Source organism: Leptonychotes weddellii, chromosome 11 (genome assembly GCF_054177405.1).
Source record: "Leptonychotes weddellii isolate Sample4059 chromosome 11, ASM5417740v2, whole genome shotgun sequence".
NCBI classification, from domain to species: Eukaryota; Metazoa; Chordata; class Mammalia; order Carnivora; family Phocidae; genus Leptonychotes; species Leptonychotes weddellii.
In genome coordinates, this window is record NC_138379.1 from 49,631,766 (window position 1) to 49,644,828 (window position 13,063).

A 13,063-nucleotide genomic window follows, 5' to 3' on the forward strand; every position below is an offset into this window, starting at 1 on the left:
CCTTAGCTTTAGCCAGAGCTGTGTGGGTAATGTTGCTAGAGAGCTGTTTCTATACAAAAGGAAACAGCCTTCCTGCAGGGTAATGTCATCTTCAATGACCCTTCACTTTGGGAGGTGAGCCTTGATAGTGATTTGCAGAAAGACTTCCTCCCCACCCGTTGGCTCATTATCATAACAATGAAACTTTTGAATTGCCTTCAAACACTTAGCTCTAGGTCCAAAGTTTAGAGAAAGTACTGTATTTAAGAATTAACTTAAAATATTTTAAGAATTAGCTTTGTTCTTTTAAAAATAGTTATAAATCATTTAACATAGAATACTAAACATTTAAATTTTACTTAAATATAAAAACTCGGGTCGAGAATTTTTTTAGTAATATACTGAACATACCAGTGATGGATAAATGCTTCCCTCCTTCTATCCTGCCTTTCCCCTGCCTTATTTTTTAAAAACCTTTCCAACATGGGGCTTCACAGACTATATTATAATTGAACGGCTGATTTGTTTAAATGGAATGTTGAGGACTTTATAGAGTGGTTTGGGAAATCTTTTTGTTTTCCGTGGTGTTTGCATGTATCTTTTATTATAGTTATGTGTCATTAGAGTGAACACTACAATAGAACGGCACCAAAAATACCAGAAATTCAGCTAAGTTTGATATTTGTCAGGATCTGAGGATACCCATCAAAATGGAAATCAAATGTCAAGGAGGTTGGGAAGCCAGTAAAGGTTCTTTACTGTGAGTGAATTTCTGGAGAATGGAGGAAGTGCCTCGGATTGTGTGACTATGATAACTGTGGTCTGAGTCCCAGTTTTGTGTGAGGTTACCACCTCTTACTTTTGTCCATGACTTTTTAGTTAGACTTGGAATGAGACTTGAAATGTCAAAAACCTTTGCCGCATTTCTTTGGTTAATTTCAATCTTTTTGAAGTAGTATCTTGATCACCATAAATTGCATAGGCCAAAAGTGAACTTCTTTTTCTTTTTCCTCATACCATTTCCTCTCTCTGACCTCTCCATTTCTTTTTATGGTATTGCCCTTCTCCTAAATATCTTGCAAACTACAAAATCTGGTTCCTTTCCTTCTGCTGTTCTTTCCACATTCAATCAACTACCGAGTCCTCTATCAAATGAGGACTTTTTAGCCTGAAATTAGAGGCTTAGTCTGGCCCCAAACTACTTTTCCATTTTCATCCTTCTTTATTCCTGTATATGCATCTCTTCTTGGAATTTAAATACCTGAGGATAGGGACTTTGTTTTATTCATATAAATATTCTCCATGGTACCTTGTAGTAGTAGTAGTAATGTGCAATTAAGTTTGGTTTGAGTTAGTGACTATCCAAATACATATTTTTACTTTCCCTAAAGTAAAACTCCGAAAATAGTCACCGACTGTTACTGGAAGTTTGATGTCTATATGAGACATTATTTGCTCTTTTACTGTATTCCTTTTGCATATTTGTGGTTTTTTTCCTCCTGCTTGCTTAGAGCACACTTCTCTTTCTGATTAAAGCTTATGCTTCTAGACTGGATGATGTGTTTCTTCTCTTTGCTTTTACCACTGTATTATAAACTGTATCATCATTGTCTGATGACTTGTTTCACTGTAGCTTTATTCTAGAGTAAACTCCTTGAAGGCAGGATTTAACATACTATATGGTATATATAATAGGACTCAGTACTGATCTATTGAATAAAATATTCCGTAAATGAGGCATAAACTTTTAGTATAATGATTTCTTAGTTGGTTATCCCCAGTGCCTTTCTGAACTCTACTTTGGGGCCTGATAAAAGCTGAAATATATGTTTCGTGGTACTAAGTATTTCCTTTACTATTCAGAGCAGGCAAGCTTTGTCCTTCCAGAGAGACCCCATGAAACATCTACATAGTATTCAGCATAGATTGAATATGCAAGATGTTTACACATGGGATAATTCATTTGGATCAGGCATTTCTTTCTAGCGAGCAGGGAGGAGGAGCAGAGGGAAAGGGAGAAGCAAGACTCCCTATTGAGCAGGGAGCCCTGTGCGATGCAGGGAGCCCTGTGCGATGCAGGGAGCCCTGTGCGATGCAGGGATGCGATATGGGGCCTCGATCCCAGGACTCTGGGATCACAACCTGAGCCGAAGGCAGACGCCCAACTGACTGAGCCACCCAGGTGCCCCATGGATCAGATATTTCTGTTTAATATAGTCAGCTCACTTTTTTTTTTTTACTCTCAGAACTGTGAATAACAAGAACTAAACAAGGCTACTAGTTTATTATTGGTGTAGTACCTAGGATGCAGATATGTATACCTTCATTATTTGTGTGTCAGGCCTTGGGATATACCAAATACTAGTAGCAACTTGAATTGACTAAGAAGATAACTGTAGTTTGGACACTTATTTCCCATCATTCTGTTTTGTTTAGATATGCCTGTCTCATAGTGTTAATGGCTTAAAACAACTATTTTATTTATTTTTTTGATTCTGTGGTTGCTGGTTTTGCCTGAGCTCTCTCATGTGGCTGTATTCTGCTGGTAGCTTAGTTGGTTTACTGGGCTTAGCTCAGATGGATGGGCCTCTCTCCATGTGGCCTTTCATCCTGGGCTTCTTCACAGCTTGGTTATCTCAAGGTTCCAAGACAGCAAGGCTCTGGAGGCAAATGGTAGTGAGCTTCTGTTTGTATCATGTGTGCTCATGTTCCACTGGCCAAAGCAAGTCACATGCCAAGCCCAGAGTCAGTGTGGGAAGGGACTATACAAAAGTAGTACAGTTCCCAAGGAGTGTGCTGGGAGGCAGGCATGGTTCATTGGGAGCCAGTGAGGACTTTTTGCTTTTATATTTTAACCAGTATTGGAGACTGACAGTTTCATTTCATAATGGTTGTTGCTGTGGAAAGATAGTGAAATGAAACTGTCTGGCACTAGGGTTCAGTATATTATATCCTGGTTGCTATAAGAGCAACTGATGTTTCCTAACCGGTCTCAGTCATTTCCATGGTAGATGCAGAGGATCTTAGATCTGGAAGATACCTTCGATGTCTCTTCTAGATAAAGAAATTGAGGCTCAAGGGTGAGAAAGAACTTGCCCAAGGTCACACAACTAGTAAGTGGGAGTCCTGGAGCCAGAATCTGGTCATTTGACTCTTGTTCTAGGAGTTTTTCTATTGTGCAGTACTCATGGTATTCTCAACCCCAGGAGAATGTAGTTTGATTCAAGGCAGGGCTAAGGAATTATTTCAAGGATTGGTGATGGTAGGTACCTGTCAGTAAAGCTAAAAATTTCTCTTATCAGCCTTGTATCACTTGGAGCCTGTTCCCAATTGTTGGTAGCATCTGAGTTAAATGTTCTTCATTGATAATGTGTGAGATAAAATATTTACCATTAGATTTTTCTACCTAAACACTTTGTACACATGACTTCTGTGAGGCAATAAAAAAAAGATATACAATTATGAAAGCTACATTTTAATCAATGCTCTTAGATAAAATTTTTGAGAGGAACTTCTAAAATTTTGTGTATTGATTTTTTTTTATTGATTTCTAGGTTTTTTTGCCCTGTAGTTTCACTATATATAGCCACAGTATTAAAATATTGAAGGCCTATCTTGATAAAATAATTTTCTTCTTCTAGAATTGGAGGCATATGCTGGAGTTATCAGTGCACTTCGGGCACAGGGGGATCTCACCAAGGAAAAGAAAGATCTTCTCGGAGAACTCTCAAAAGTTCTTAGGTAAATTATAAAAGTTTGTGAGATATGACTCTAGAAATTTCATTTTGAGGAGTTTTAATACTTTTCATTCTCAAGTTGAAGACAGAGGTTTTCCAGTTGTTGGTGCTTAGATATCTCATCCCAGTTGTGTGCTTTGTTGCAGAAAGTTATGTAATTTATCATTTATTCTGTAATCAGAAAGGGTTTAAGGCAGGTTATTTTAGGTTTGGGTCACCTGGGGAGGGGAGGTATTTTTGATATGGGTGAAGGAAAGAAGAGTTGGTAGCAACAAGATCTGAAGACTTGGAGTGGCCCGTGGCGTTTGTTGGGAGGGGAGAAGGAGATACTAGGAAGTTGTTGTTTTAATTTATAGAAATAAGTGGTTTTTATATAGTCATAGCCCTGTGGATAGTTTATCCCCTCAGTGTCCTGCTAGAGTGGCCTTGAAGCCGTTAACAATTCTACTGAATGGAATTCTTTGATACCTTGTCTTGATCCATTCTGACATCTTGAGCTTTCTCAGAAAATATTCTGTTTTAACTGAAGTTTCCTTTCTATATTTAAAACCATTTTGTCCTATTCTTTTTTTTTTAAATGAAAATAGGGAAGAGTCTTTTCCTGTATTTGGTTGACATTAATACAGGGATATTATTAAGTCAAATCCTTAATCTTATTGTCTTCATATTTAACAACTTCTATATTTTTTGTTTGTTGTTTCTATTTCCTCATAAATCTTCTTTCCAGCCCCTTACATATTTTAGTCCATGATATAGATTTAGCTTAAGCAGTAAAGATTACAATTTGAAGAATGGTTACTCATTTTATTGAATATTTACGAATGGAATGGGTGTAGCCTTTTTTCACTTGTTTAGTATTAACTTTATATGTATTTAATCAGAATCAATATAAGCACATTTTTACTGTAATGGTAATATAGTGTAATGTAGAAGACATAGTTGAAATGTTGAGTAATAAGGGAGTAATGTCCTGGTGTCAAATTTCATAGCATATAGCCACAAGAAACAGATTATCTTGCCACTTTTGTTTCTTTATTAAATTCACTGAACATAAAATTATAGACTCTTAAGCTTTAGGAAGGACTTTAGTTTTTATTTTTAAAAAAAAAAAAAAAACTTCAGAAGACTTTCTTCTAGGTGCCAAAATCCTCTTAGTAACCACGATTAGGGGTCATTCAGTGGCTGTTTGCACATTTAGATAACAGGAACCTCTGCTAATCTTGAACATGGTCTGACATTTCTGAGTTTTGGAAGTAATGACTTGATATCAAGCTGATTTGTCTTCCTGTGATTTTTAATTTGCAACTAATTCTCTCTGCAGTTACACAGAATCACTATGAACCCTTTTCTGTGATTTTAACGAAAGCATCTGAAGATATATTTTAGGCCCCGTCTATATCTTTTCACAAATCAATCTTGTCCCCTCTCTTCCCCAAGCAAAATGTTGACTTAAACATGAATAAAAGTGTAGAAAAGAGCTGCCTGCTTGGCAGAGTTCTATAATGGCTATTTTTTTTCATAGCATCTCAACAGAGCGCCACCGTGCTGAAGTTCGGAGAGCAGTAAACGATGAACGGTTAACAACAATTGCACATAAGTAAGCCATTAGTCATACAACCCCTGATTTTTTTATGACGTAGTATAACATAATTTTGAAACAGTCTTCCTATTGTATAGCAGATTCCTGAGTCTTTTATCTTAATAGTAATATTTCTGTGCTCAGGGATCCTGACCATAGAGGTATTAACTGTTTATTGAGTTGGTTATGTTTTTGCATTTGGTTAGGCAAGCTTTAAGTACTCAGGTCAAATCCAGTTACAATGTGATCTCTGCATAAAAGGCCACCACAGTTTAGCAGATGATTCACTTACTTAAAGCAAAGTTCAGTAATAAAGTGGTATGCTCCCCTAATTTGACACCCCTTAGAGGTTCTTTGTAATGGTATGTGGTATATGTATTGCTTTATAAATAGGCATTATAAATTTTCTTTTTACCTGACTAATATTTCATGTATTTTGAGATTCAGAAAAAAGATTGTAAGAATATATATTCTGCTTTTAAGAAATATGAATATATCTTAATTTACTTTAAAAAAGCCAACAAAATAAAATTTATAAAGGATTCTTATCAAATTGTTTTCAGATCATTATAACTGTGTGACAGATGGGGTGGAGGGTGGTGGAGGACTAAGGGCAGGGATCAAACATTAGTAGAATACGAATGGAGATAGTGCCTCCTAAAGAATAGAAAGGAACAGAAATTATCCTTAAATGTTAATGCCAGATGACAGGAGCATTTCATTAAAAATAAAATATATTACAATATTACTCATTTATTTTTTATTTTTATGTTTTAATGTGAAATAAAACTAAACGAAAAAATTCAGTGCAGTTCCATAGTGTGATAAATAGTGTGTTTAAACCAACTGGCAGTATTTGAATTGACCTTGTAGATCCATTAGCTTCATGTTGTGCTTTGCTATTCCTCATTTTACTTAACTTATAAAATGGGGTGCTACCTTTTTAGCTGCGTAGTTTGAAAGTTTAGGTATCTGGATTTTGAGATTTTTCAGTGGTAGGTATGTATGCACTGTAGAAGTTTGGAATTTTTCCACTAGAGACATTAAGTACTTAGTTGTCAGGCCAACATGGTTGAAACATTCAAATATTAATGTGTTCCTTCTTTAATTTGCTCTAAACTTTTGAATTGGGATGGTCTAAAAATAATAACTGAACCTAGATTCTAATTTGAGATGGTAATAGGAAACTTATGTGCTAGATAATAAAGTAGTAAACAATAGCTTACATTCAGAGGCACTTAGAGACAAAGTTAGTACCTTAAAAGCATTGGAAAAATATTGTGGGTCAATTAGTTGTAAGTTGATGCATCAGTTTCATACTTAAAGGATAACATTTATTTAGTCTCCTTTTCCTTTTTTCCCCTTTAAAGAATGAATTTATCCTTATATTTGGGTGAAAGACCAAGTTACAGGTATGCAAATAGGTTATTATTATTTCAGGCTTTTTCTTGTATTATTTCAAAATTGAAGCTCTCAATTATTCAGGGGCACATATTCCCATTTATGAATTAACCGTGCCCTCTGCTTTTCCTTCTCTTCCCCTCCTCCCCCTCCTAATATTGCCCACCCTTTAGCCATTTTGCTGCTTGGGAGTACCTCTAGTCAGAGGGTGGGAAGGGAGAGGAGGTGAAAATTTTAATTAGTCATTTTACTGCTTGTTAGTTGTCCTGGAAATGGCTTGGTGGAAGAATTTACAAGTATTTGCCAAAGTATTTTTGGATAATATGTGGATTTCTTTAATCTGTTTGACCTCTCCCTTTCCCTCCTCTCTCTATTAGCATGGATAATTGAGAGTTGGCTTCTATCTGCCTGTGTTTCCTTTTTTCTCTCCTTTCTGATTTCTTTAATACATGAGTTCAATTTTCTGAAGAGTTTACTTCAGCATATAATTTTAAAAGCTTCTTAGGTCTTTCTATACTCTTATTTTAATATTTTATGCTGTGGTTTTAGTTTGACTAGGTGTCGTATTTTACTTGTTGAGCCCAGGGGTCGGTGAGTGTGGAATGGTGAGGAAGGCATAGATCCCTTATTCTCTACAACTCCTCTGCCCTGTTTCCCTCAGAAGTAGCAACAGAACCTAAATCCAAAGATTATCTATAGGATGGCTTCATACTCTGAGCCTGAAAAAAGCAACTGGAGCCAAGGAGGAATGCATCTGAACTGACCGCATTCCCTTTCTCCTCTCCCTTCCCTCCCCCACTCAAGATCGCAGCTTAGGCCTGAAGGAATGTGGTTGAAAGGTGAAGAGAAAGCCGAGAAGATTGAGCACAAAGGAGGTGGAAACAAAAGGAGCAGGGTGTCTGGGATCAAAGAAAAGCCTTGCTTATGGCCTGAAGCATAACACATGTTTATTATTTGGCACCAGACCATTTATTAAGTTTGATACTCGAATTCAGTTTTGAAACATGTCAGAATATTATAATATTAAAGCCTGGAACGTCAAGGGGCTTCAGAGTTTTTAATTGTGCCACTCTTGCCAGCATTGTCTCTAGTATTCAAAGAAAGTGGCTATCTGGAATTACTGTTCTCTTAAACTCCTTCCCCATAAGCCAGACATTTATAGGATACTGTGAGTTTCTATGTGAGGGTAAAGATTTTTTTTCCGGTGCCCTGCATACCAAAGGATGTGAGGGCCAAGGTAGTTTCATTAGTATCATGTTAGATTTCTCAGGAAAGGGGCTGGAGCAAGGTTTCTACCCTCCCTTGCCATCCTTAATCTAAATAGAGAAGCGATCCTTACATTGAAACTTAGGTACTCCAGGGAAGCCCTGGAGTAAGATGTTTACAAAAATCTGTAAAATTCAGTTTAGATGATTTGTGCAACTAATGCATATTTACATCCTCATTACTAAGCAAATAGGAATTTTTGATCTAATTCTAACATAATTTTTCACTCACTTAAAAAAAGTTTGAGCATGTTTGCATGAGTAGAAATTTGGAAGATTTACAGATCTTTTTAAAAGTTGCAGTTGTATCTTTTGCACTGCAAATTCTGTCTTTTCAATAGCAAATATTCATGTGTTTTAAATTATTGATCTTCCATAATTTCTGCCACCATTTAAACAATGCACCAGGTAAGTGTAGACATCACTTTATTTGTGTGTAAACAATCACCTAGCAAATATACTAGTGATGTTCTAATAAAATGATAGCAAAGTAGGAGTAAGCCAAGAAAACGCTAAATAGCTTTTTAGAACTTTTTCCTTTGACAATTAGCCGTAGCACACTTCTGTTTCTCTTTTCTTGTTTATACCATTCTCTGTTTCAGAACTAGTGTCAAATTGGAGATGATGTGATAACAAATTTATGAAGTTAATTGGGGTTTTAGGAACTCTTCTTTCCCTTGTTTTAGGTAGGACTGGTTAAACAGTTTGCAAATTTCTCATAGTAACCCAACTAGATTCATCAGCTCCTAGAAATTCCTTTCTGAACTGAATGTAAATCCTTCTCAAGTTGTAAAGTAATTTATTTGTTCCATTCAGTGAAAGTTGGTCGTAATTAGACAACGGTGCCCAATTAGTATAAATCAAAGGCAAATATTAGACATAAAACCCTTTTGAAAAGTTTTATACTTTCTACTTGTGGTGTGGCACATGTCAGTAGTATGATGTATGCTTGTTGAAAGAAACATTTAGTGGCTGTGTGACCTTAGGGAAGTTATTTAACCTCTCAGTGACTCAGTTTCTCTATGCACAAAATGGAGATAATAATATTACCAATTTCATAGGATTATTGAGAGAATTATGAGTTAATACATAGAAAATGTTTAAAACAGTGCCGGACGTAGAAAAAGTGTTTAGTTGATGTTAACTACCATCACCATCATCATCATCATCATTATTCCATTATGCACTAACAAGGGCTTTTGTGTACGCTATCTAAATATGAAGAATCAGTGGACATTTCGAGTCTTAAGCCCTAGATTTGCTTATAGAATCTTCAGTTTGGAAAAGGTGCAGAAATATTTCTGATTTAGTAAAAAGGTTGATTAATTGATTCTGGGTAAATTTTAAACCTTGACACTAATCATCAGGAGAAGTGATGTAACTGCCTTTTGTGGAGCCAAATCAAGAGAAGTGACAAAATTGTCTTTTCATATTTCAACCATATTTCAGTGGGATTCCTGGGATATTTACTCAGGTTTAGATAGAGAAACAGAATAGTGTCTGCTTAGGGGGATAGTTCCATGGCCTCAAATATTTCTTAGAATGAAGAGTGATATAAGTAAAATTAAAGTAGTAGTGGCAGGTTTCTTCCAGTGACCTCAGACCTAGTCTATTTTTTAACAGGAAGGATACTAATGTAACACATCATCAATGACACATGCAGTGATATATACAGCCCACTTCTCTCCCTCCATACTTAGTCTCCCTCGTTTACTGCCTCAGTTTCCCTTGTTTGAAAGCCTTAGAACCTCTGGCCATGCAGGCAGTTAGATCATTTTTGCAAAGGTTCAGTGAATTCTATCCTCAATTATTAAAGAAAATCTAATTTAAAAATTACGAGTACTTTTTACCTTTTTAGTTGAATTACAAAATTAAGTTCTAAAAGTTAGTAGATGTACTAGTTTTCATTAGCAATGCCAGATTTAAACTAATGAAAATAATGTCAATATTTAGAAGGCATAGGAAAATTTTTCATAGTTTCAGTTGTGTTAATTATAAGATTTATATTATAGAATAAAATGTGTAAGAACTTAAGTGTGTGTGAAATCCCTTAAATTCTGATAATTACTCATAATTTTCATTTTGCTTGCTTAAAATAAAGCCTCTCCTATTCACTCAGGATACTTTTTATAATTTAAAAAGTTATATTTGTTTGAGAAAATAGTTGACTCATTTTTAGTGATTGAGAACCCTTGTAGCAGCATTTTCTTTTTTGTTTAGTATGTCTGGACCTAATAGCTCTTCAGAATGGTCCATTGAGGGTCGTCGCTTGGTTCCACTGATGCCCCGGTTGGTTCCCCAAACTGCCTTCACTGTAACAGCTAACGCTGTTGCCAATGCAGCTATCCAGCACAATGCATCTCTTCCAGTGCCTGCAGAAACAGGAAGCAAGGAAGGTGAGTAGAAAACTACTTCTGTGTGTAGAGACGACTTTTCTCAGATTCTTCAAGGAAAGGTGTCCTGTTTTCATCTGTTTCATCTGTTTTAATCCCAGTGTATGAAGGTTACAAAACACAGTGAGCAACTCTTATTTTGAAACTAGAAACTGCCATGTTTTTAGTCTCAGCCGAAACCAAATCTCCCTTTTCAAAGTGTGAGTTCTGTTAATCACAAAATTGGAAAAAGCCTTCTTGGAGTGAATTTTTGCTATCAGTGTATCTTGTTAGAAGTGGATAAAAGGCCTTAATGGGTGACATGGAAAATAAATGATGGAAGTCATTTACCTGCTGGAGAAAGATGCCTAACTGATTAGACAATAAAACTCTGTTTTATCTTCTGGAATCTATGTATATGGTGCTTCTCTGTTCTAGTCAGTGTTCTGAATCCATTAGGGATTACCTGGCAGAAGAGAAGGCTTTCTTACTGTTATTTAATCTAGTAATTGACACGTGCTTTAAAAATTCTTGAATTCTCTTGAGGCTGCCAAGAGTAATGTTAAATTTGAGAGTGCATATTTGGATTGATTCTAGTAGCTTAGTTTGGTGTTGCTTGAAAATAACCCTGAAAATAATGAAGTTGTCAGATTACTTTGGGGAATTGTCATTTCTTGATTATCAGTGGGTCGTGGAGCAGAATGAGACACTCTTCATGCATGCCAGGCTCTGTTTTAGGCTGAAGGAAGCTATATTTAGAGAGAGACAGGTACCAATGTACAAATTTGGCCTCCACTCAGTTCCTGTTTTCTTTGTTGTAGGAGAGGTATCTTTCTTCTCTTCCCACTTTTACCTTTTCTGTCCACCAACTGTCTGGTAGAGGGAAAAGAATATGGGATTGCCAATAGTCAAATCTGTGTTTGAGTCCTAGTTAGCCATTTCCTAGCTATGTGACCTCCAGCAACTCTTAGCTTCTGTGAACCCTAGGTTCCTCATCTTTAAAAGGAGGATGTGGTGCTGTGAGAGTTAGTGCTAATATATGGAAAGCATTTAGCATAGTGCATGGTACTCAGTAAATGGTGCATTATGAACTATTCTTGCTTCTTGTTGTTATTCAAGAAATTGACATATAATGTTGTCATTACTTTAGTTGAGTTATTGTTGCACTGCTTGGATGGCAAGTGACTAGTAAGTTGTTTTATAATAAAGTAACCTTGCTGTGGTTCCCCCCCCAGTAGCCAAGTTGGAAATTGCCATGGTTAGGGAAAAATTATGCATCACTCCATCATTGGTGCTGCTATCAGTATTAAAAGGGAATACAAGTACGTGCCTTTTGTCTAACTCCTGCCATGAATGAAAAATTATTTTTATTTTTCTTCGTATAGTTTTAAACTGGATTTCTTTGTAATTGTGCTCTTCTCCATTGGCAATGTCACCTGTAGACCAGCTGTTAAATACTTGAGGAAAACCCAGTGAAGTGATGATTTTCTGGAAGGGTTATTAATACCTTTTAACTTAATGGACCTAGTAATGGCCTATAACTTCTGATCACATGAAAATGTTAAAATTGGCCTGCAGTAAAAAAATTATTTTTATGTATATGCGTGGACAGTTTTGGTGAAAGTTAACAGCAAACTTTTTTATCGTTCCTTCAGTAGTGGTTTGCTATTCCTACACAAGTACCACGTCAACCCCAACCTCTACCCCTGTTCCAAGTGGCAGCATAGCGACGGTTAAGTCTCCAAGACCTGCCAGTCCTGCCTCCAATGTAGTTGTCTTGCCAAGTGGAAGTACTGTTTATGTCAAAAGTAAGTGATATTCTCAGTGTTATCAGGGCCATCTTGGCTAAATGCTGCAACATAGGCTCTGATTAGATCTGCCTTCCTGGATTAAATCATCGGTCCACTGGCTATTAGCAGTGGTTAGTTTTTGAAGGTTGTAAATTCCTTTCTTTACACGTGACTAGGTATATATTGCTTTTTAATCAGTTCTGGGGGTTGAGAAATTACTTCTTTTTTGTTCTCTGTGGGAAATCTGCCTTGAACAGTGCTATCTTCCAAGTATTCACTTGTTTTGATTGTCATGGACTAGAAATGTGAACGGAAACTGAAGAAATGTGCTTATGTGATTTATGCAGTGTTTACTCCTGTAAGTGTAATTTTTAATGTTTTTTAAAAAATTATTTATATAGTATATCATCCAGCTGTTACTTTCAGTGATGTATCTAGAGAGTCCATCTTTTATATTTCTAGTTGACTATAAGCTTTTGAAGTTTATTTGCAGTTTTTAGCCCCTTGATTCTATCCTGTGAAACAGTTTAATGTCCAGGTCATTTTTTGGTATTAGTGTCTGTTATGTCAATATTGTTTTGCTTTTGTTATCAGCTGGAGATTATTAGTACTTGATTTTCATTTTTCTCAATATAGTTATAAACTTGATTTCTTTGTAACTTTTAGAGGTAGAGTTTGCTGTTTTAGGAATGATTTTAGGTCATTGTCAGCCTTATTTAAATTAAAGTCTAAAAACTGAAGGTGGTATAAGGAGTTATAGTTTATTAATTCCACGAGTCATGCTGTATACTTTTTTTTTGTCTGCTTTGTAGAGATTTCCTATGAATGTTGGAAGGATTTATGTTTCTCACTTGATTTAAAAAAAAAGTCTACAAAAATAGTTGAGGCTTTAGTTCATAAAGAAAAAACTAAGAATCTGGAACTATTAAGTTTATATCTG

General features: G+C 35.9%; 1 protein-coding gene across 10 annotated transcripts in view; it reads left to right on the plus strand.

The window, feature by feature from the left end:
* Positions 1 to 13,063, plus strand: part of EMSY (EMSY transcriptional repressor, BRCA2 interacting) — a 97,341-nt gene that overhangs the window by 3,639 nt on the left and 80,639 nt on the right. For 4 of the 10 annotated variants that reach the window (XM_081798870.1, XM_081798878.1, XM_081798873.1 and 1 more), the window contains exons 3-7: positions 3,621 to 3,720; positions 5,239 to 5,313; positions 6,666 to 6,707; positions 10,182 to 10,357; positions 11,989 to 12,141. In XM_081798870.1, coding sequence (XP_081654996.1) covers positions 3,621 to 3,720; positions 5,239 to 5,313; positions 6,666 to 6,707; positions 10,182 to 10,357; positions 11,989 to 12,141 — 546 coding nt within the window. The remainder of the gene's footprint in view (positions 1 to 3,620; positions 3,721 to 5,238; positions 5,314 to 6,665; positions 6,708 to 10,181; positions 10,358 to 11,988; positions 12,142 to 13,063) is intronic. The other 6 variants (XM_081798877.1, XM_081798879.1, XM_081798872.1 and 3 more) reach the window with 4 other exon arrangements.